We start from the raw sequence: 24,972 nt of genomic DNA on the forward strand, positions 1-24,972 counted from the left end.
TGGAGCTGTTTTGCAGTGAACTGTAGGAGAAAATGGCACCGGCTTGACACTTTAAAACAACAGCTTCAGTGTGTCACATGTTATCGACTCAGCCAGTGGTTTTTTTTGTTTGTTTTTTTTGCTGCACATCCTGTGCAGACTTGCAGTTGTGCAATAGGTTTTTTTTCATGACCTTTCTCTCATAAATGTTGTAATTCTCGACATGTTTGTTACTTGACATTCCTAATTAAAAAAGTCTAAAAAGTACAAGACGGAACAGACTTCTTAGACTAGTTTGTGGCTGTCTACCTCGCCTTATAACTTGCTCTTGAGTATGTCACTATTTTTCAAGCATTTTCTATGAAGTTTTCTTTTCTTTTCTTTTTCAAAACTGACTCAGTTACTTGTACCATAAGCAGGAAAACGCATGTTATTGCATTTTAACTATGTAACTAGATTTTATTTTATTCTAAACTGATAAATGTTACCGTTATGGTCTGTTGAAATTTAGTGTTTACTGCAGTACCTAAGGTAATTCAGTCAGACTGTTGCTCAATGAGGTGTGTTCTTGGAAGTGTGAGACATTCATTTTCCTAGGTGTGGTTGTATTACTCTGGGAGTGACAGACAGCGACTTCAGAGTTATGACTTCACCATGATAGTTGTCTATGAAGTCCTATTACAAATAATTGAACCTCACTGTGTTTATTTTTGACTGAAAACATATTAAGTTTAAATTTTCTGTGTATTTAAAGGTGTTTACATATCGATGTACTCTGATTGTTTGGATCTGAATCGTTGGTATCATGGGAAATCTGGTTACATCGCCATCATCAGGCTGACAAAGGTACTGAAAAAAGAAATGGATGTTTCTAGAAGGATTGTTCCTGCTGTTATAAACACAAAAATGTTGTTATTCTCTGTTATTAACAGGGTAAAGTTAAAAGGGTTTCAGAAAACTATACCCAGAATTTCACAGCACCCACTGTGGGGTTGGACTGCCATGTGTCCGAACAGTTCCCTTCAGTATCTGCACAAACCAGCTCCTTCCTTGCATTTGAGAGAACCCAGGTAAACAAGTTTCTGTGTATGTGTGTGTGTGTGTGTGTGTGTGTATGTATGTATGTGTATGTGTGTGTGTGTGTGTGTATGTATGTGTATATATATATATATATATATATATATATATATATATATATATATATATATATATATATATATATATATATATATATATATATATACATACATACACCGTATTTTCACGACCATAAGGCGCACTTAAAAGTCTTAGATTTTCTTCAAAAAGTACGGCACGCCCTATAGCGCAGTGCGCCCTGTGTGTTGTAAGGAGGACGTAGTAGAGAACACCATGAGAACGCTAAAGGGTGAAGTGTGTGCGTTGACTTTATCGCACATACCTGTATAAAAGAACAGGTATGTGCGTTATGCAGGACATCGTTGTTTTAACAACCCTGAAAGTGGCAAAGAGACACGCTTACGAAGCACAGTTTAAACTGAAGGCCATCAGCTACGCGGAGGAACATGGAAATCGAGCAGCGGCGAGAGAATTTAAGATTAACGAATCGATGGTTCGCAAATGGAGGAAGCTAGAAAACAAGCTCCGGCAGGTCAAGAAAACGCAGTTGAGTTTCCGCGGACATAAGGCGAGGTGGCCCGAGTTGGAGGAAAGACTCGAGCGGTGGATCATCGAGCAAAGAACGAGCGGGAGAAGCGTTTCGACGGTCACCATTCGGCTAAAAGCAGTTTCACTTTCACTTTTTATGAAACGGTGCCATTTTTCCATCCGGACCAGGACTACGGTAGCGCAGCAACTTCCAGCGGATTATAAGGAAAAGCTGGCCATCTTCCGCTCCTACTGCAGCAAACACATCGGCGACAAACACATCCAGCGATGGTGCACTAGAGGGGCAACTACGAGACAATCCGCAAAGAGGAATGGTTTTACACATGGAGGCCACTGATGTTTTTCCCCTCCTCATCTTTTCTGACTGTTTTTTTTTTTTTTTTTTTTTTTTTTTTTGGGTTAGGATAGGTCAATGGCACTACTGGCAGCATGAGGTGATACTTGGATCCCACAGTAGTTGCACAAGTAGTCCAGCTCTTTCAGGATGGCACATCAATACATGCCATTACCATTTGCTTTTTCCTCCAGCACAATCCCAAGAAGGCCCGAATTTTCTCTAGTGGGCCTTGTGCTCACAGTGTTGGTATTCTATGCCAATTGGGCTCACCAATTGGCATTTTCCATAGTGCAGGACAATGCCTGGCCTCGTGCCAAAAGTATGTGGACAGTTTTTGGAGATGAAGGAATTGATACCATTAGGTGGCCCACAGGGTCGCCTGACCTAAGTCTAATAGAACAACATTTCGGAGCATTTTGTTTGGGAGGACATCCTCCAAGATACCACCCATCTTCTCATTAGTAGCATGCCCCAACATTGTCAGGCATGCAAGGGTGTGGGGGTCATACAATGTATAGAGTGTGTTGCATCAGTTTTTCACTTTTGGGGGTGTCTTTGAATTTAGCAGTCTGTTGGTTGATAATTTTCATTTCCATCAAAGGATGTGGCATCCCTTTGTTCCTTACACATTACCCTATCTATATAGATATTCATTTAATGAGTTTGTTTTTTTTGGGGGGGGGGGGTTATGGAGCACATTCAAAAAAAACTTTTCATTTGCTAATTGATTTGCCTGAGGTATATCATTGATAAATGTCAACTTAACAAGTCCTCTGTTATTAGTATTGTAGCATTCCGGTGGTGGGGTGGTTTTGTTGTTGTTGTTTTCTTTTTTTTAACCTTGCTTAGTTACTTCCTTTTATGAATAAGTGCATGTTCAAAAAGAAAAATGAAAGCATACCAGGCTGTTCAAGTACCTTTTTTGTTCTGTCTTGCAGTGTTACATGTATGAGTTGCTAGATGGTGGAAGCAATGCTACAGCACAATCTCCCAGTGCTGCTTGTCCGTTTGCTATTGTATTGTTTTCATATACGGATACCAAAGCAACAATAGCATCACCTCAGGAGAAATGGTATTTTATTATCACATATACATGTTTGTTTTTTAAATCTTCATGTTCTAGTCCGATACCATTCCATGCAATGTGAGATTATTAAAATCATACTGACTTTTTTCTTTTTCTTCTTTTCAGCAAGGAGAAAAAATTATGTAAGTAAAGGCTGGGATTATGATTACACGTAATTTAGATTCTCAAGGAGCTGGAGGGTCACTTTTATGAGGGTTCTGTTTAGTTTTTGTAGAATATGTTTTGTTACATATATTTTACATTTATGTAGTTCACCTACCCCATTTATATCCCCATATAAATCACCTATGAAAACCAACCTTATTTAAGAGCACATTTAAAACAACAGAGTTGACCAAAGTGCTGTACATAAAATAGGAGGGTCACAGAATAAGAACATTAAAAAACTGTAAGATCCAGTGTATACAGACACACTCACAAAAGACCATAAATTAGAGCATAAATGCAATCTCCAAAAGTTGATTCTGTTCATCTGGACGTAGCTTAAATCCAATCGCATCATAAGTTTTGACATTAGGACAAGAAAGGGTACTAGTCTTTAGACCTTGTGATGTTAAAGGGACAAAAGGTGTTAACGCCTTAAAAACATTTAAATGTGTTTTAACATAATGCAGAGAAGATATCAGCAATGATGATTATTTGCTTCCCATCTTTCTGGGAAGGGATTTAAGGTGATTTCCAATTGTACATTAAGAAAGATTATTCAAAAGTGGGAAGCATTCAAGACAATGAGCAGTCATTCCAGTGGTGGACTCTTTCCAGCAAATTCACATCAAGGTCAGGCAATGCAATGGTCAGAGAGACTGCAAAAAAAAGCTAGAGTTACATCGCAGACCCTACAGGCCTCAGATAGCAAGTTAAATGTTATTAAGGTTGTGACTGTGTAATTAGAAAAAAACAAGTAGAGACTTGTTTGGAAGAGTTACCAGTATAACCTCTTCTCTTTCAAAAGAGCGTGGTAGCATAACAAACTACGAGACTTCTGCAACATTGTCCTTGGGACATGGATAAAAATGGAGATGTTTAGCCATAATCAAATGAAAAAACAAACACAGCATCTCAGTACAAATACCTTATTAGCAATTATCAGGGATGGTGGTGGCAGGATTATAATTTTTGAGTCAGCTGTGAGGCCAATTTTCGGACAGCTAAAGCTTAGGTCAATCAACAGGACAATGACTACAAGTACAACAGTAAATCTACAACAAAATGGCGGAAAAACACCTCAACCTAATTACTTAACCTAGATAATATTTCTATTATGAAAACCTTATAATTGACGGAGGGTGTATCTTTTTTGTTATTTTTTATATTTTTTTCATACATGACTAAATACATAATAGATATTTATTGCAATTTTCAAGTGAACGTGCTTTTGTTGTTGTTTTGTTATCATTACTGAAAATTGCATTTTTTTTTTCATGCATAACATTTTTGCTGTTGTATTAAATCATTTCAGTTTTTCATTACTTGCCTTGGAGAGGTGAGCTTCAGATCGGCAGGCAGTTATGCAATGTTGGGCTGAGGTCTAAAGCAGGGGCCTTACTACCTGCCAAGCTGTAAGTTCAATGTGCACATAGAAAAGGGAGATTTAATTCTTATTTGGCTTTGAACATTTAGATTTCATTAAGCTATTTTATGTGCTTTCACTTTTTTTTCTGTTGAAGACCACCAGTGGTGAACGTTGACTGGGTGATTTCGATGTTAGATCTACGACAGCTGTTACCAAGGGCTATTTTTGAAACCTGCTTCACTGGTGAAGGTGTGCTGTTGTTATTTTTTTATTTTTAAAGGTAAAATCTTGGGGAAGTAAACATATTAATAAATGTGGCATTTTGCTGTCTTTCAGTCTTTCTGGATGGCTTGTACTGCAGTCTGTATGAGTTGGTTTCTACTGAGGCAGAAGAAACCAACTCACTTGTTCAGCTTCTGTGGGACATCAAAGAGAAAGATCTTGTGAGTTTTTGTTTACTATCAATCTAATATGAAACACAGAGGACCAAGCAAACTCTTTATGAAACAACTAAAGCAATTAATTGAGCGCTAAACTGTTCACAAACTATTTTATTGTTGATAGACTAAACTGTGAATGATTTCATCGGTGGAAATTTCCAGTGCAATAAAATATTAGGCTCTCTTATATGCAGCTGACAGTATGTGGTTGAGTGTGACTTACCTAACACCCAAAAACCATTACTTATTTACACATAGGCTCTCGTTGTTTTGCTGCGAGATGGTGGATTTTTTATCCTGTTGCACTCGTCCCATTTTCTCTCATATGATGGTAAGACTTAAAATGGTTTAAGTATACTGTTTTGTCAGTTGCATAACAAAATTTTGTCTTTGTTTAGAAAGCTACATATCATGCACAAATTTCTTTTCTTCCCTAGATGCTTGGTCCTGCGCAAGTGAAGTCCTGCAGGGCTTGTTTGTGTTTCCAGATCCTCGAGTTGTAATGAGAGGTCATTGTAACATTTATTAAACACTGAATATAAATGTATTAAATCATTCTAAATTTTGTAACTAGCATTTATTAGAGCTTAATTTGCCATTAAGGCAGTTTAATTACAAGAGCAGATACTAAACAAATATTCTGGCTTGATTTCTCACAGATACCAAATTTGGACAGAAGAACCCTTCTATGACATCAGAAATCCTCCGGATTCTGCCTGTACTAAGCTATGCTGAGGGTGAAGCTGAGAAAACGCCCATCGACCCAAGTGAAGAACTGTGTGAAGTCTTGGCTCAGCATATGCAGAGTTACACTGCACTGATAAATCCTGGTCTGACGTCAAGTCCTTCTCGGGAAGTCAGCATGTTTCCATTTCAGTATGATGTGCCGGATACCCACCTGTACTCGTCCCCTGAATGGACTGATGGGGCAATGCAGAGCTTCAGGTCATATCTGAGCAGACCAACCTCCTTCCAGCTGCCAGTATCTAGAGCTTCAGAAATTCTTGCAGCTGGACAAGAGGAGCGGAGGAGAGAAGATCTTGATGATGATGTCTATATCTGTATATCGTCTCCTGAGGAGGCACCTCAGGAGTTGACAGACCCTGTTAATACAGTGTTCGAAGACACATTATCAGACCTGAAATCTTCTGAAAATGTTGAGACATCTGTAGACAATGTTACAACAAGTACCGGAGCACAAGATGATTTAGCATTTGTGCCTCATAATGTGGTTCCAAATGATTTGCAACTGGGAGCTTCTTCCAAAGACAATGAAAAATCCAGTGACCTCAGTGAACTGAACAAAACTGATGATGTGGTGGCAAATAATCTCACTCCTCCTACATCAGATGACCTTCCTGCAGAGCTGATTGTCAGCATCACTTCTGCAGAACAAAGTGTCAGCAATGAGACTCTAAATCTAAGAGCAAAATTACAAGCAGCAGAAGTAAACTCTCTCTGTGATGAGACTGGCTATACTCAAAAGCTTTTGAATATACCTCAGGTCACTAGTTTCACAGAAACAAAACTTAAACTACACACAGGAGGTTCTGGGGGATTGAAAAAAGCATCTAAAGCTTCTGTTGTGCCGTCTACTTTACAGACAGTCAAAACACCAGTGGAGAATGACAATGTAAACAGTCTGAAGGATGAACACACCAAGGAAATACCAGATCACCCACAGCTGAGTAATCCTTCAAATTGGAGGAAATTACAACGGCGTAAGCGCAAATGTGGAAAACTATCTCCAAAAAATAGAAAACTAAGATCAGCTATGGTTGCTTTACCCATAGCAGAAGAGAAAAAAACAGATCCTGAGCATTGCCCTTTAAGAAGGAAAACCGAGCGCTGGGACCTTAAACCAATCATCAGTGAATGTGGAAAGATTTTGGTGCCTCACGGCTCTACAGACTTTGTTGATCAAATTAAATCTTTGAAGGATAAGCTCCAGTCTAACAAAAATGAAGAGTGCTCTGAAAAAATGTTGCTTGATGCCCCAGTGAATGCTGATGACGTGGTCAAATCGGATCCAGAGTCTTGCACTGCTCCAGAGACAGCAGTGGAAGACATGCAGGCTGCTAACATAGTGGAGGGTGGGAATGATCTTCAGAACGTCACTGTTAGTGATGTTAATCCTGAGAAGAAAATTTCAAGGGAGTCAAATTATGGTAATAGTTCATTGCCTTTGAATCCAGAAAGTAATTCCTCAAATAATGAACCCACAGACAGTGTTTCGTCACAAGCAGTTCAGGAAAAACACTCTGAGAACCTCTCCCCTGAAAAGTGCCCAACTAAGAGTGAATTTCTGTTGAGGAAACTAAAATCAGTACTTTTAAGAGGAAAGAGGAAAACGGATCTTGTGACAGAGGACACAGCTCCAAATACTCCTCGGGACACTGAGCCTTGTCTCAAGAAGAGCAAAGGAGCGGACACTGAGTCTGAGGCGCTGACATGTAATGATAAAAATACCCCAACCACCAATGCTGTGGTCACGGAAGTTCAAAAGGTGCAGCCAGTTGACCCTTTGTTTGCGTTTGCCCTTGGCCTGACCCCTAAAGTGATACCGGAGAACTTGAAAAAAACAGAGGATCAGGACTCCAAGCAAAAGACGGACACAGCAAAGACACAGGAACAAATGATTCAGGACAAGCAACCTCAAATCTTGCATAGGGCTTCATCAATTTTTACAAGACGGGGCAGGATAAAAACACTCAAAAAGCACCAAAGCATCTCTGCAGAATGTATCAAAAAGAAATGTAAGTTATGTTTTTGTAATTATAAAGTGTGGAACGCTTGTTTTTTGTCTGATATGTGCAATCTCTTCTGTCATGTACAGGACAAACTAACCCCTTTCCTGACTCTGTCATTCCCATAACTGTCCTCTGCATGCTACTTCTGCACTTTGCAAAGCCTTTGCTAACTTGTGAGCTGTTTTCACACATACACAGCAACCTTGAACTTTTGTCACAATTACCTAGTTTAAATGCATGTGAGAACACAAATGCTTAATGTAACGAAACATGAAACAATCTTTAACCTGCCAGGTGCCTAATGCGATATCTGTATATAATAATACGGGGAATTTAAAGCTAGGAAGTGGTCACCCTGTGTTTTATCTCTTATACATTGTACTTGGGCACCTCAGTGTATAAACCACAGTAGTGAGAATGCAGTTGATGCGAATGTTTCCTCCTTTGTGCTTCGTTTAATTGAGGAATTGTGTGAAAACAGCTAGTTTGCTTTTGCTCCTTTTTGCTTGTGCTGCATTTTTGCTAGCCCTATCAATCTCCAGAGGGTTGACATTATTGGCTAAATAAACCAACACCTTTGTTCTAAACAATGGCATACTTAATATGTTGGTGACAAATTCGTAATGATAATAGACTGGTATATTTCAAGTGCTTTCAATGTGCTACATTTTATTTTCATGCTGTTTCTCTTGTTTCTTCTCTGTTTTGTCTTCACAGGGTGGTTGCACTTTCAAACTCCAGCTTGTTTTGCCAGTGAAAAACTCAAAAACAAAGACTGTACTAGCGATAATTCTGTCAGGAAGACTGAAAAAATGAACAGGGCTTACTCACCTGCAGATGCTTTGAACTTACTTGCTGACTTGGCACTCAGTGCCAATAATGACCAGGCCCCTCCACAACCAAACCCATCATTTGAGAGAAAACCTGAGACAAGTTTGAAGAAGTCTGACCTTAAAAAAGACCTTACCAGTGCTGAACAAGAGTCAGTTCTTCATGCTCTGCTTAGACAGCCTGCTGATAGATCCACTCAGCCACATGAGTCTCCTGCACCAAGCCACCTTGTAGTAAACGGTGAACTCGTTGGTTTGGTATCTAAAGAACATGCTTACTCATTGCCCCCATCTTCCTCTCTACTATTGGGTTTGCCAGGTACATCCCTTGTAAGTGATTCTTCGAGACTTCTGCACCATGACCAGACAATGTATGGATTTCAAACACTACAGCCCTCTGTTGGTCAAGAAGACAGAAGTGAATACAACAGGACACCAGAATATCTGAAAAAGCGCATGGCTTGCAGACAAAAGTTCAGATACTCCCGTACTTTTGTTAATATGGAAGGATGTATAAAGATCACAAGACACTGGCAAGAAAACTATGACTTTAATCTGGACAGCAAGTTTACAAGCGATCCAAAAGACAAAACTATTGTTCGAGCTTTGCATGGGTATGTACACAGTTATTTATCCAGTAATATGTCAGCATAAAGTTAAACATGTTGACAAAAGTTATTCTTGTTTATTTTGATAGCGCTGACATTTACTTCAGATGTCGTTATGTAGCTAACCTTTGTACAATTTGATATCTTCAACAGGCCATGGGATTTCTCCATTCAAGACACTAATGAAGAGGTGCGGCTAATTGTCCACATGTGGATAGGCTTGTTTTACAGTCGGTCAACACCACGCCTTTTTCACGTTGAGTCAAATTTTGCGTACTCCTGCTCAGAAGAGAATGATTCATTGGGAATGACGAGTGCAGTTGTATCTGGCTTAACTATATTTGAGCATAAAGACACTGCTGCTTCTTGCCCAAGTGTACCAGACACTTCAGACCCTTTGTTGTCAAATGCTTTGGACCTCAGCCAAAAGGATGACACCATATTGAATCAAGATTCTGTGGTTTTGGATTTGTCACTGAAAAATTCCAGCACCTGTCTACAGTCAGTCACTTCACATCCACAAATCCACAAAAAAGGGTCGCTTGATTCCAGTGAACAGAAAGAACCCAGTGAAACACTGAATTCTTTAAAGCCACTGGGAGAGCTTCATGAGGCAAGTACATTTCAGGTTTGGTTCTAACATTACTATTACTTCAAACATACAATATGAATAATATATGAATTAATTTCTTTTAAAATTAAATGGTTTTCCAGTTTCAGCTACACCTCAGAAATTTTAGGTCTAGACAGCTAGGATGTTTGGATTAGGGATCTGTGTGACTAGTCAACTAGCTGATTAATTGTCACTATTGTCACTAATCAGTATCAGGCTTACTAGTCATTTAGTCTAATTGTTAGAATTTTAATTAATACCCAGTGCCAGTAAATTGTGTCCTAAATGTTATGAGGCTATTTGTCATCAAATGGCGCATTGTTGTTGAGAAAAGCCATAAATCTGTCTACGTCTTTTGGATGGCCTGGGAAAGACTCTAATCATTTAGTCTAAATTTGTCCTCCTATGTTGCTGAATTCAAAATACAACCAAATGTATAGATCATGAAGTGGTATTTGTGTTCAGTCTCTTGGGAAGCTTCCACATATCTTTACACTCATAAAGCTCAAATACCTGGATGATGCGAAACAAGGACATTTCAGCTCTTACCTTGGAGCAACAAAGAAAAAGGCTAACAGTATCTGCTGTTAGAGCAGGGCGATATGGCCAAAAATATTTATCACGATATATATTTGAAAATTTGCGATAACGATATAACTGACGATATAATTGATGCGAGACAAAATACAACTCCACAACATTACTAGCGCAAAAAGACAACCTTCTATTTATTTTCACTTAAACAAGAAGCTGGTTTTTATGTACATTAAAGCTTTATAAAAATGTAACAGTGCAAATGCAAATTCCTTGCTGAAAGTTTAACCAAAAGGCATTTCCAGTAGAAATGGGCTGACATATCCTGAGCATAACCATGTATAATATCCACTGAAGTTAAAAAGAGGTGCTTTGCAACATTAAACTGCAGTGTGCAGTACGTATTTTTCGGACCATAAGGTGCACGGGATTATAAGGCACATTAAGCGAAACAAAGCAGTCAGATAAATCAAACTTTATTACCGTATTTTCACGACCATAAGACGCACTGTACTAAAAGGCACAGTCTGTTATGTGTGCCATTACTGTATTTAACACACACATAAGGCCCACTGGATTATAGGGCGCATACAAGTACTGTATGCGTATTTAAAAATAAAGCGGGAGCAAACCTGAGTTCGGTACCTTACTCACATTTCTATTACCGGTAATCGTCATCATCAACAACACACAAGCATACAAGTGTGCATATTTAAAAATAAAGCAGGAGCAAAACTGAGTTTGGTACTCACATTTTTATTACCAGCAATCGTCATCATCAACAACAAACAAGCATACAAGTGTGTGTATTTAAAAAATAAAGCAGGAGCAAAACAAAGTTTGGTACTCACATTTTTATCATCAATCAAACCCATCGAAGTCCTCATCCTCTGTGTCTGAATTGAACAGCTGCGCTAAATCTCCATCAAACATGCCAAGTTCACTTTCTTCACTGTCAGAGTCACTTTCCGTGCCGTGCGGCTCCTCGGAAATGATGCCGGCTTTTGCGAAAGCTCGAACAACAGTGCCAGCAGACATGTTAGCCCAAGCATCTACAATCCATTGGCAAATTGTGGCGTAACTCGCCCGGCGCTGCCTTCCACTCTTGGTGAAACTGTGGTCTCCATCGGTCATCCATCGCTCCCAGGCCGCTCGCAGCCTTACTTTGAACGGGCGGTTCACACCGATGTCCAGCGGTTGGAGTTCCTTTGTCAGGCCTCCCGGAATGACAGCAAGCTCACAGTTAATTTGTTTCACTAGTTTTTTCACATCGGCTGTGAGATGGGCACGCATAGAGCCACAGATTAAGAGCGATGGTGATGCGTGGAAAAAACCACCTGGTCTCCTTACATACACCTCCCTCAGCCACTCTTTCATCATTTCCTCATCCATCCAGCCCTTTTCATTTGCCTTAATGATGATTCCTGCTGGAAACTTCTCTTTAGGCAAAGTCTTTCGCTTAAAAATCACCATAGGCGGCAGTTTCTGTCCATTAGCATGGCAGCCAAGCACAACAGTAAAAGAAGACTTTTCATACCCCGTTGTGCGTATCGCTACCGTGCTGGTCCCCTTCTTCTCCACAGTGTGACTCACCGGGATGTCAAAAGTGAGCGGGACCTCGTCCATGTTTGTGATGTGGCTGGGCTGGATGTTTTTGTCGCCGATGTGTTTGCTGCAGTAGGAGCGGAAGATGGCCAGCTTTTCCTTATAATCTGCTGGAAGTTGCTGCGATACCGTAGTCCTGGTCCGGATGGAAAAATGGCACCGTTTCATAAAACGAAAGCACCAAGACGGACCTCCTTGGAAATGTTCAATGTTCATCTCTTCAGCTAGTGAAACTGCTTTTAGCCGAATGGTGACCGTCGAAACGCTTCTCCCGCTCGTTCTTTGCTCGATGATCCACCGCTCGAGTCTTTCCTCCAACTCGGGCCACCTCGCCTTATGTCCGCGGAAACTCAGCTGCGTTTTCTTGACCTGCCGGAGCTTGTTTTCTAGCTTCCTCCATTTGCAAACCATCTATTCGTTAATCTTAAATTCTCTCGCCGCTGCTCGATTTCCATGTTCCTCCGCATAGCTGATGGCCTTCAGTTTAAACTGTGCTTCATAAGCGTGTCTCTTTGCCATTTTCAGGGTTGTTAAAACAACGATGTTCCACATAATGCACATACCTGTATAAAAGGACAGGTATGTGCGATTGTCCGGTATATATGATCAACGCCCACACTTCACCCTTTAGCGTTCTCATGGTGTTCTCTACTACGTCCTCCTTACAACACACAGGGCGCACTGCGCTATAGGGCGCGCCGTACTTTTTGAAGAAAATCTAAGACTTTTAAGTGCGCCTTATGGTCATGAAAATACGGTAAACTCATTCTTCTTGCTTCCTCCACTTCTGTACCATTGATTCATTAATGTTGAATTCTCTGGCAGCTGCTCTATTCCTGGGTGTGGGTCCCAATCAGCCAGAGTTTCGGGTGTGTTCATTGTGAAACCTGGCCCCATCTTATCATGCGAATTCCTGAGGTCAGATGGCCCAGGATGTGAGTGGGCGTTAAGGCGTCTGGGAAGGGATCTCAAAACTGGATTATAGATGGCAGAGAGTTGGTGTCGTAAACCCCCGCCTCTGTTCAAAGATGGTCGCTCACAGTGGACATAGATGGCTTCTTTCACTCCTCTTTCAAACCATCTGTCCTCTCTGTCCAAAATGTGAACATTGGCATCCTCGAAAGAGTGTCCTTTATCCTTAAGATGCAGATGGACTGCTGAGTCTTGTCCTGTGGAGGTGGCTCTTCTGTGTTGTGCCATGCCACCTCCACAGGACAAGAGATGGAACAAGAGCAGGTGAGACAGACATGTTAGTCAAATGGTCGTTTACCAAAAGTATCACCGTATCATAGGTACTCATGTATCTCGTACCTAGTGTTTCTTTTTAGGTTTGTTATTTTTCAAATTCTATATTTATTAAGTTATGCAGGCTTGTTTGCACAACAAGGCTAAATAATTATATAAACTTTTCTCAATCTAAATAGTGTACTTTGGTAGAATTAAAAAAACAAGTGTAGTGCAGGTACAGTGGGGCAAAAAAGTATTTAGTCAGCCACCGATTGTGCAAGTTCCCCCACCTAAAATGATGACAGAGGTCAGTAATTTGCACCAGAGGTACACTTCAACTGTGAGAGACAGAATGTGAATAAAAAATCCATGAATCCACATGGTAGGATTTGTAAAGAATTTATTCGTAAATCAGGGTGGAAAATAAGTATTTGGTCAATGACAAAAATACAACTCAATACTTTGTAACATAACCTTTGTTGGCAATAACAGAGGTCAAACGTTTACTATAGGTCTTTACCAGGTTTGCACACACAGTAGCTGGTATTTTGGCCCATTCCTCCATGCAGATCTTCTCGAGAGCAGTGACGTTTTGGGGCTGTCGCCGAGCAACACGGACTTTCAACTCCCGCCACAGATTTTCTATGGGGTTGAGGTCTGGAGACTGGCTAGGCCACTCCAGGACTTTCAAATGCTTCTTACAGAGCCACTCCTTTGTTGCCCGGGCGGTGTGTTTTGGATCATTGTCATGTTGGAAGACCCAGCCTCGTTTCATCTTCAAAGTTCTCACTGATGGAAGGAGGTTTTGGCTCAAAATCTCACGATACATGGCCCCATTCATTCTGTCCTTAACACGGATCAGTCGTCCTGTCCCCTTGGCAGAAAAACAGCCCCATAGCATGATGTTTCCACCCCCATGCTTCACAGTAGGTATGGTGTTCTTGGGATGCAACTCAGTATTCTTCTTCCTCCAAACACGACGAGTTGAGTTTATACCAAAAAGTTCTACTTTGGTTTCATCTGACCACATGACATTCTCCCAATCCTCTGCTGTATCATCCATGTGCTCTCTGGCAAACTTCAGACGGGCCTGGACATGCACTGGCTTCAGCAGCGGAACACGTCTGGCACTGCGGGATTTGATTCCCTGCCGTTGTAGTGTGTTACTGATGGTGACCTTTGTTACTTTGGTCCTAGCTCTCTGCAGGTCATTCACCAGGTCCCCCCGTGTGGTTCTGGGATCTTTGCTCACCGTTCTCATGATCATTTTGACCCCACGGGATGAGATCTTGCGTGGAGCCCCAGATCGAGGGAGATTATCAGTGGTCTTGTATGTCTTCCATTTTCTGATGATTGCTCCCACAGTTGATTTTTTTCACACCAAGCTGCTTGCCTATTGTAGATTCACTCTTCCCAGTCTGGTGCAGGTCTACAATACTTTTCCTGGTGTCCTTCGAAAGCTCTTTGGTCTTGGCCATGGCGGAGTTTGGAGTCTGACTGTTTGAGGCTGTGGACAGGTGTCTTTTATACAGATGATGAGTTCAAACAGGTGCCATTCATACAGGTAACGAGTGGGGGACAGAAAAGCTTCTTACAGAAGACGTTACAGGTCTGTGAGAGCCAGAGATTTTCCTTGTTTGAGGTGACCAAATACTTATTTTCCACCCTGATTTACGAATAAATTCTTTACAAATCCTACCATGTGAATTCATGGATTTTTTTTTCATATTCTGTCTCTCACAGTTGAAGTGTACCTCTGGTGCAAATTACTGACCTCTGTCATCATTTTAAGTGGGGGAACTTGCACAATCGGTGGCTGACTAAATACTTTTTTGCCCCACTGTATATGATGATTTTTAGTGCTACTTTCATCTAGTTCTGATTGTGGTTCTGTCTTGGTTAAATCCCAAGTAGTCCTGATTTTGAACTGTTGTAGTCCTGTTTTAATTCTGGATCAGTTCTGGGTCTGGTTGAATTGGGGTTTAGTCCTCGTGTCTTGATACAGCCCTGACCTTGTTCTGCCTTGCTGCTTAATTAAAAAACTAGTTTAAGGTGTCCTGCACATGTGATATATATTTTTCCCTATATGAAGTCATTCTTTCTTTGAACAAAACTCAAAACAGAGCCTATTAATCTTTCAGTCATTTCTACCCCCCCCCCCCCCCAAAAAAAAAAGTAAAAAAAATCCCACATGCATACTACCCTTTTGGGCTAAGCCCCAGGTGTTTCAAATGTCTGGCTCCGCCTCTGGTTAAATGTAATAAATTTTGTTTTCATGGATGCCTGGAAGTTAAACTTCATAGTTACACCTGGTATAGCAGCAATGCTGATCGTTTTATTAAAGATGAAAGAATTTAGACAGTTTTTAACTCTCAGTGATGCTGCAGTGTTCGTTTGACCTGAAGCATACGGAGTTTAGGACCCAGATTACTCCCAGATTTAAGAGCATCTTAGTCCGACAAATACCACAATAACGACGGCCGCTTGCATGTTCTGCAAAAAAATGTGCTTTGTCGTGTATCTGACGGACAAACATCAAACCAGTTCCACATCGCTGAAGTTGCACCATTTTTACAAACCAATTCTGGTTCATCTGTTTCACTCAACAATCGGCCATGTGCGTATGAAAACAAAGGCACTGCCTATGCGCGTTGTACTCATATTCTATCGCGATATTTCATTTTCCTATCGTTGCCTAACATTATACTGGTATTACCGTGAACGGTATAATATGGCCCAGCCCTATCTGCTGTTTTGTATAAAATGTTTTGACATTAAATACAAACCACTCAGTCTGAAATGTTCAATTAACATATTGCATGAATTAAATTGATATTTTAGTGTGATTTGTTTATATTTTCTGTTAACTCTTTCTTTTTCAGCCTTCTGAAAACATGGTTCATTCCAAAACGATTGTGACTGACGTGAAAAATTTCATAAAGCCTCATGAAGCTAAGCAGACCAGTCCTCACAGTAAAACTATCTGCCTGGAGAAGATTGATTTTCCATCTATTAGAGGTGATGGAATAGCCATTCCTCTTCAAAAAGTGGCACAAAGTGCATCTGTCAAGGTCACCACTGCTGTGGCACAATTTGGAATTGGTCAAGTGTTACTTGGATGCGGTGAAGAGGGGAAAAATATGCAAGAGAGCACTAAAAATCTAGGAGCTAAAGAGATGGACTTGGTGAAACAAGGTGCAATGGATTCCTTTTCATTTGTGAAACCTGAAAAAGGAGACCTCAATATGGAAGTAGAAGGTGTGGTTCAGACAGATGAGCATGAAAAAAACAAATTGAAAAAACTGGCAATGTGTGAAAGGAAGGAACACCCAAGCCAAGAAGGTAATGCAGAGCCATCTCAAAAGGTTAGTCATGCAGGTGATGATTCTGGAAAGAAATCAGATATTATTGCCTGCAATGGAAATTGTGTAGAAAGTGAGAAGCTATTATCAAAGGAGGAGCATAAAGGAGTCTCACAAGAACATCGCGGACATTTTAAAGGGTTTCTGGCCTGTGACCTAAAGCATAAGGCTAAAGTGATGAAAGAATATGGTCACTCTAAAGAAAATGGACTATATGAGAAAGAAAACTGCATGTCTGCTGGAAAGGATTTGACTGATCAGCCATTACCTGTAATGTGTAATGGTCCAGACTTGGTAAACAACAACTACATTACACGCAGTAATCATCAAGCAGAAATGAACGAGCAACCACCAGTAGTAAGCAACACCAACAATGTCTGCCATGGCTTACCTCCGATGCTTTGTGCAGATGGTATTGCACTGGCAGATGGCTATTTCATTTCAGAAAATAATTCTCACACTCCTTTGGGAATTAAATCCAAATACAGGAAGCCTGCAACTAAGAAAATCTCCCCCCAAAAAAATTATTTGAGAGATGAGGCATTTAAATCAGCAGTATTACTTGTATCTGATGGAAGCTCGCCTATGCCTCTGGTAAAAGACAGTTTTGAAATGGAGAGCCAAAACAAAGAAATAACAGACTGCAACAATGTTCAAAGTAATAATGATCAAGAAGATCAGAAAATTAAGTCAACAGAGGAAGAGGTAAAGGATGACAAAGAGCAATTTCAGTGCCAGGTTCATTCACCGCTGTGTGAGGCTCCAAAAGCATCTGATGGACAAGTGGCATTTACTGAAGAAGCAGATTTCAGGACTAATAAAACAAATGAGGGTCTGAACAAAGGTTGCATTGCATTTGAAAGTCCTTTTACTGGAATGAACCCTTCAGAAAAGGTTATAGTACTGGTAAAGGATGACAGTGCAAGTCACAAAAACACATTTGGTCAAAGTAACAATGATCATGAAGATCAGAAAACTAAGTCAACAGAGGAAGAGGTAAAGGATGAGGAAGAGCAATTTCAACACCAGGTTCATTCACCTCTGTGTGAGGTTCCAAACGCAAGTGAGGTAAAAGTGGCATTTACTGAAGAAACAGATTTCAGGACAGATGAAACAAATGAGGGATGGAACAAAAGCTGCATCTCAGATGAAAGTCCTTTTACTGAAATAGATCATTTAGAAAAGGTAGGGCCAGTGGATGACAACTTACAAAAAACATTTGAACCCCAGCCTCATTCACCCCAGTGTAAGTTTCCAAAACGATGTGAGACAGAAGTGGCATTTACTAAGGAAGAAAGCCTCAGAGAAGAAGAATTCATAACAAACAAAGAAAATGAGGGATTGGGTAAAGGTTGCACTGGAATTAAAAATTATTTTATTGGAATACATGCGTCAGAAAAGGTTGGAGTACAGGTTAATGATGACAGTGCAATAAGCAAAATAACATTTGGTCAAAGTAACAGGGATTGTGAAGACCAGGAAACGATGTCAACAGAGGACGTAGTAAAGAATGACAAAGAGCAGTTTCAGCACCAGCCTCATTTACCCAAATGTGAGTCTCCAAAATTATGTGAGGCACAAGTGGCATTTACTGAAGAAGCAGATTTTAGGACTAATGAAACAAATGAGGAACTAGACAAAAGTTCCATTGCTATTGATATTCCTTTTACTGGAAGAGACCCTTCAGAAAGGGTAACAGTACAAGTAAAGGATGACAGTGCAATTCACAAAAACACATTTGGTCAAAGTAACAATGATCATGAAGATCAGGAAACTGTGTCAACAGAGGAAGTTAAGGATCTCAAACAACAATTTCAACACGAGGTTCATTCACCTCCTTGTGAGGTTCGAAAAATATGTGAGGCACAAGTGGCATCTACTAAGGAAACAGACCTCAGAACAAATGAGGGATTGACCAAAAGTTGCACTGGGGTTGAAATTCCTTTTATTGGACTAGATAGATCAGAAGAACTTATAGTACAGGTAAAGGATAACACAGCAACATTTCAACGCCAACTCCGGTGGAAGATTCCAAAAATGTGTGAGGCAAACATGGCATTTGCAGAAAAAACAGATGTTGGAAGAGACAAAAAAAATGATAGACTGGACAAACGTTGCACTGAGGATGAAATTCCTTGTATTGGAATGGATGCCTCAGGAAAGGATGCAGTACTGGCGAAAGTTGATAATGCAACTGGCAAAGAACAATTTCAATGCCAGCCTCAGTCACTTCTGTCTGAAGTTCCAAAAATATTTGAGGCACAAGTTACATTCACTAAAGAAATGGATCTCAGAGCAGAGTGCAAAACAAATGAGAGATTGGATAAAAATTGCAGTGGTGTTGAAATTCCTCTTATTGGAATAGATTCCTCAGAAAAGATTAGTGTACATCTACATGGCTCACACCCCCAAGGCAAGTCTGGAGAAGTGGTACAAGGCCAGGAAGAAATTCCATTCATCAGTGACTCTAGCTACTCTAAAGCTGCACTGACCAGTGAGATATGTAGTACATCTCAAGCATGTAGTCAAAAAGAAGAACCTTGCAAAATGTTACTTCTTGATATAAATGAAAGTTACGGGCCAGTAGACTTTGGTATGGAGTCAGATGACCGATGCCCTACTCCAACTATAGATGAAAAACCATATGGGTACCCATCTTGTTCTAGCCCAGGCAAAAGCAATTCTGCATTAAGTAGTAGTATAACTGGCAAAAACTTGAATCGTGAATGCCTCAACACAAGCTCAGCACCTGTAAATGGTGAGCTGCCTTGTGAGGAAAAACTTTGTCACAGTTCCATTGTTAAGACTGATTCCAGCCTTCACCAGATTCTCCATCCTGATCTTGAAGCAAGGACTCTAAGAGTTCTACAAAGTATAGACAAGTTCCTGTCCAAATCAAACCACATTGACAAGTCCTGTCAGATCGAAACACCTAAAATGAAAGAGTCTGTTGCTCAATCCCCTGAACCTAGTAGCAAATGTACCCCAAGTTCTTTAGCCTTTGACCAACCTACAGTTGACTTTAAGGATAAGAAAATAGGCAATGAAAAGTCAGCTCTTGTGTCATCTTCTACCTCACAGGATCTGCACATAGAATCATCAGATAACTTACTTGTATCACCTTTTAAAAGTAAATTGGAAGAAGTGCTTGGTGTCAAGTTGAATATAAAGAAAACTGACTCGGTTCCTCAGGAATATTTTGAAAGAGTCGGTATACAAGAAACCTTGATAGGGCAGGATGGCCAGTTCCCCAGAAATTGTCCATCCGAGTTGTTCCAAGTCATTAAACCAAGTTTAGACCAAGAGAGACCTAAACCAACACTGCAGTCGAATGTAAATCAGGAATCCCGTGCATACAATCATTGTCCTGTCTTGGCTGTCAAACCATCGAAGAATGATGAATGTCAAGCAGATTACTTCTTAGTAGATACACAAATTGAAAATTCTCTCAAAAACAACCCACCTAAAACCCCTAGACTGGAATATAGCAAGCCAACATCTGTGCTCTCAGAAAAGAGGACAAATGCAAAATCTAAAGGATGTTCTGAAAGACTAAATGATAACCAGGATGCCAGTCAACTTTCCTTCAAAACTACTTGGCTTCCAGTTGTTGGTAATAGTAGATCAAATTCATTTCCCTCATATCAGTACCAGAGAAAGGATATTTCAAAATTCGACATGAATCTGTCATTGCCACCACCTATGGAGTCTTTTGAATCTGCAAAAAGTTCCTCAAAACGTGTTGATGAAATTCAAGGTTTCTTAACAAATGGTTTAGCTCAGAAAGTTGAGCAAACTGTTAGAAAAAATATTGAGATGGATCTCAAAGACCCCTCCAGTGCAGCAGCTTCATTTATAGATCAAATAAATAGCGACAACATAGATAAAAGTCTGGTCTTGGGGCCTCAAAGCTCACTTGTATGCACAGTCTATAACAATAGTCAGAAGAGATCTTATTCGTTTCTGGAACAAGTTTCTCGGAGGTGCATTCAAGATGATCTCACTCAGGCGTCAGTTGAACAAGAATCCCTCATTTTCTCAGAGCAAATGAAACAGGCTTTGAAAAAGAGTGAGAGGAGACCCACCCACCAAGAAGACAGTCATGACAAAATAAGGCTGTCTTGCACTAGTCCTTTGACTATCAACTTCTCTAATCTAGACGAGCAAGAGGATTCACTGGATCACTTGGGAACCTCTCTTATTGGACAAAAAATTAAGGTAGACCTGTCCAACAGGAAGGATGCAACTGACAAAAATGAAGAAAAGATGATTTGTCCTGGAGAACTTTCTGAAGGCAAAGATAACACTGTGGAACATGACTGGGTTTCTGATGTGACTGTGGAATGTGCCAGACTGTATGAAGCAAAAATGCAAGATGTTTGTGCTTTCAAAAAAGTCTCAGCTAAAGCCAAACACTTCCGAAGGAGTTGCACTAAGACTGAACCAAGTAACCATTTTGACTTCTGTGAACAAATGAAGAAAGAAATGGATAAAACGTTCCGGACTAATCTAAATTCAGTTGTGAAGAAGTCCTGTAGAACAAAGTATAGGTTCTACATGCTAGCAACGTCAGAAGATGTCTTCTTCGAACAAACCAAGGTAAAACACTTTTTTTAAAATAGTGTTCTCAGCCATATAATGTTTATAAGCTATATCTCAGACATGTCTGATCAAATTCAATTACACAAGATGCTTGTATATGAAAGGTACAAGAAAAAAGTTAGTCATTGGTCAGAAATAGATATTGAATACAATAGTCAAGACAGATGTTGGTGTAAAGTACTGGGCCTACTCCCTCAGTATAATCAGTTTATATGATTTCCATTAGTATGTTCAGTGTTTTTCACATATTTCCTTCAGACTATGGCTGAATACCACCCTAACCCATTTAAACTAAACAGAACCACCAAAAGGATTGTTTTGAACCTGGCTTGGAACAGTAGCAGCAATGGCAAAGAAATCCTCTCTTACAGAACTTTTTTTGTAAATATATTTTATTAGTATTGGAAATAATTTGGAGTCATTCATTACAGATTATAATGGTCAAACATATTTTAGAACCCATTAAGACGTCGGTCACAGAGGCTTACAGACCACTTGGGGGATGACTTATAAAGCCCTGTCACGGGGGGGGTGACTATTCCCTGACTGGTTTTAAGTGGTTGCTGGCTGTTGCTCTGAAATTGATTGCTAAACCCCAGTGGGATTTACTTACCTGGATGATTGAGCATGCATCAAGACATCTGAACCAAAACCACTTGCAAATGCTTCTGGTGTAGCAGGTTGCCTGTGGTATGTGTGGAACTTGCTAAACGGTTGTGAAACTGTGAAGTGTGAAGCAAACAGACAACAGAAACAGGTTGCCTTCAAAGTAAAAGTTGGGCCTTTTGAAATGTCTTGGGTTTTAGCATTAAGGTTTCCTGTTTGTGTCAGACTTTTTCAAGTTTTAGTACTTCTCAGTGGTTAGTTAGCAAATGTTTGCTGACAAGTCAACATCTTCCGTGAAGACTTCAGGCAACTTTGGCATTCTGCTAACAGCCAAATCAGTCACAAGAGTTTGAGAGTTTCTGGTGTAGCACTGTATGTCTTTTGCAAGAAATTTAGCCTAGCAACAGCTGTAACCACTCACCAACCTATCAGGGAATAAACATAGTGACCGGAGGCAGATATCTTCTCTTCACCGTATCTTCCTCTCTCTCATTCAGCATCTACACTGATCCACCCCAGTATACAGCCCCTTACCTATTCTGGACTGAAACCCATCCAATTTGGATTTTGCTCTTTATTTGCTAGGATTTGTTTTCACAGACTCTGGACTCAGTTCAGCTAAGGTTTTCCCCATTGCACCAACATCAAACTGCCGGCCTCTCAAACATTCATTATGCATGCACTCTGCTCCACTCTGCCTAATATCTCATCACTGTTTTACCCTACCTTGTCTTTAATCTAACTATAGTCCCCATAGTACTCCCCATAGTACTCATATAGTACTCATCTAGCCATCTCATGTAGCTGTCTCTGATTTATGAAACGCATGCCTTCATATCAAAAAGTATGTACCCTCCATACAGTGATTGTTGACTGCAGCATATTACATTGTTTTCTTTGAACATCAACATTGTGTTGATTGGGTAAATAACTATTGATGGTTCCAGGTATGAATGGTGGTAATTTTTTTTCTTTAAATCCCCAAATTTATTATATGAGGAATAAGTCAATTTAGAAAAAGTAATGAAATAAGAGATTGTGGGGTTTGTAACTGAGTTACATGATTTTAAAATGCCAAATGGTTCAAAATGAACCCTCTGGTGGTTCTAGTGCATAAGGTAAGGGTCAGATTCAAATGTAACAAAATATCTATACAACTTAAAATGAATTGTTGTTTATTTCTCACAAGCTTGTGCTTATAGTAGCCATTATTGAGGTGTGACAGTAAAGGATCTAAGCTGTTTTTCATAACCCTTGTACATATAAAATATAAACTTGCCATATATTTTATAACTTCTCACTGAGTAATAATTTTATTTCAATAGGCACAGTTAGAGGCAGAGGGCCACACTCCTGTACAGCCATCTGAATTCTTCCCTGGTGATGATTGTTCTTCATCTTTGATCATCATCCTCAAGAATGAAGACATTGCTGAGCATATTTGTGAGGTAATGGTTCTATTGGTGTAAAAAATCACAACAAAACTTAAATAAAAGTTATTAAAGACTCAACTTTCTGCTTTTCAGGTCCCACACTTGCTTGAGCTGAAGAAGTCACGGCATGTGCAGTTTGCTGGAATTGATGAACCAGATGATGTTTTGAATCTCACACATCAGGAACTCTTCATGCAGGGTGGTTTTATAATGTTTGACAGAACAGCGCTGGATGCTCTCAGCCTTTGTATGTGCACTTTTATTGGGCACTAGTTTTCTGTGTTTGGAGTATTTTCATTATTATTAATTTAACTAATTGCTTGAACCTTGAATGAATTTGTAGGTAACATGAAAAAGGTGTCTGAAATCTTGCTAGAGCTAAGCAAAATGGGAAAATGGAAATGGATGTTGCATTACAGAGACAGCCGTCGATTAAAGGAAAATGCAAGGTAAGGACCAGCCCACAAAGAATAACTAAATAAAACTTTCAGTTTGGTATATCTCAGTTGCACAAGATGAATTTCTTTCTTTTTCACTCTTTGTTTAAAATTTAAGATATTATTTATTTATATAGTCCTTCTAAAAAAAGATAAAATGCAATAATGCACCACAAAATGGCATAAAACATGAAATTAATGAAGAAACATGAGAACAAACAAAAATGGGCACATAGAAGTAGTACTAGTAATATAACACAAACCAGTGAACTAATAGAATTACGGACTCTACCAGAGACCTGGGTGCTTGAGGGTTCTGCACAGTATCTTTGCTATTCCTAGGACTGTACTCTTCTGGACAGAGATCCTGGGTGTTGTTCCTGGGATCTGCTGGAGCAACTTCCCCAGCTTGGGGGTCAATGCACTGAGTTCTCGAATTATTACTGGGACCACTGTTGTGTTCACCTTCTACATCAGGGGTCCGCAACTAAAATAGCAGGAGGTCTACTACAATGGTCTTTGATCATTGGTCAATGGGCTTTGATCATCCAGCAGGGCAAAATGATCAATAAACTGACCTCACAACCCATTTTTCAGTCAGTGGGCTAGTTTCAGTCATTATGCAAAGTACTGTTCATAAGGTTGGGAAAACCTGCAATCACCTGAGACAGAAGAAGTCACTTGGATAAATAAAAACACTGTGTCCAGATAAACAGAATCAACTTTTTGGTACAACATTAAGGTGTAACCACCAAAAAAAACCCCTCAATATTCAGGAAAATTAAGAACTGCTTTAAACTGTGCAGTAAATATGTTTCACAAACTCAACACAATGCAACTTAAAAAAGACTGGAAGTCAAACAGGCTCTTAACTAGGTCAATCTCAACCACCCTAGGGGGCATGTTCCACTTTGACCTTTTTGATACTTGGCACAGATATTCCTGTATACTATGCCGACCACTTGGTCCCATGTATGCCCTACCTGCTAGCATCTTGCACCTTGCTGTTATGTGCTGGATTTTCTGAAGGGAGTCTTTATACAGCTTGCACATGGGGTTTTACCTGGTGTGGTAGACACCAACCTCTATGGATCTCTATGAGCTTGTTCCAGTGCTGCCACGATTAGTTACTCTGTGCTGTTACTTCTATCTGCTGTTAATACATACATGCAGGGGCCTGTCCTTCCATTATGGTTCTTCTCCTGGCTCCTCTTCTTTCTCAGGTTTGTGCTGCCTGAGGTATTCAACAAGCACACGATTACTTGTGGCTATCTTCCTGATGTACTCATGGATGTTTGTTGTCTCATCCTGGACAGTGGTTCTGACACTCTCTAGCCCTTGGCCTCCTTCCTTTCACTTAGT

General features: G+C 40.1%; 1 protein-coding gene across 3 annotated transcripts in view; it reads left to right on the forward strand.

Moving 5' to 3' along the window:
* tasor2 (transcription activation suppressor family member 2) overlaps positions 1 to 24,972 on the forward strand; it is a 30,757-nt gene that overhangs the window by 2,217 nt on the left and 3,568 nt on the right. Inside the window, exons 5-20 of one of the 3 annotated variants that reach the window (XM_082538390.1) lie at positions 734 to 825; positions 912 to 1,049; positions 2,902 to 3,035; positions 3,156 to 3,172; positions 4,510 to 4,609; positions 4,718 to 4,812; positions 4,900 to 5,006; positions 5,262 to 5,334; positions 5,441 to 5,512; positions 5,663 to 7,759; positions 8,471 to 9,197; positions 9,345 to 9,819; positions 16,053 to 21,131; positions 23,066 to 23,188; positions 23,267 to 23,420; positions 23,517 to 23,622. In XM_082538390.1, the coding sequence (XP_082394516.1) occupies positions 734 to 825; positions 912 to 1,049; positions 2,902 to 3,035; positions 3,156 to 3,172; positions 4,510 to 4,609; positions 4,718 to 4,812; positions 4,900 to 5,006; positions 5,262 to 5,334; positions 5,441 to 5,512; positions 5,663 to 7,759; positions 8,471 to 9,197; positions 9,345 to 9,819; positions 16,053 to 21,131; positions 23,066 to 23,188; positions 23,267 to 23,420; positions 23,517 to 23,622 (9,589 nt within the window). The remainder of the gene's footprint in view (positions 1 to 733; positions 826 to 911; positions 1,050 to 2,901; positions 3,036 to 3,155; positions 3,173 to 4,509; positions 4,610 to 4,717; positions 4,813 to 4,899; positions 5,007 to 5,261; positions 5,335 to 5,440; positions 5,513 to 5,662; positions 7,760 to 8,470; positions 9,198 to 9,344; positions 9,820 to 16,052; positions 21,132 to 23,065; positions 23,189 to 23,266; positions 23,421 to 23,516; positions 23,623 to 24,972) is intronic. The other 2 variants (XM_082538391.1, XM_082538392.1) reach the window with 2 other exon arrangements.

Source organism: Aulonocara stuartgranti, assembly GCF_965226115.1.
Source record: "Aulonocara stuartgranti genome assembly, chromosome: 7".
Classification (NCBI taxonomy): domain Eukaryota; kingdom Metazoa; phylum Chordata; class Actinopteri; order Cichliformes; family Cichlidae; genus Aulonocara; species Aulonocara stuartgranti.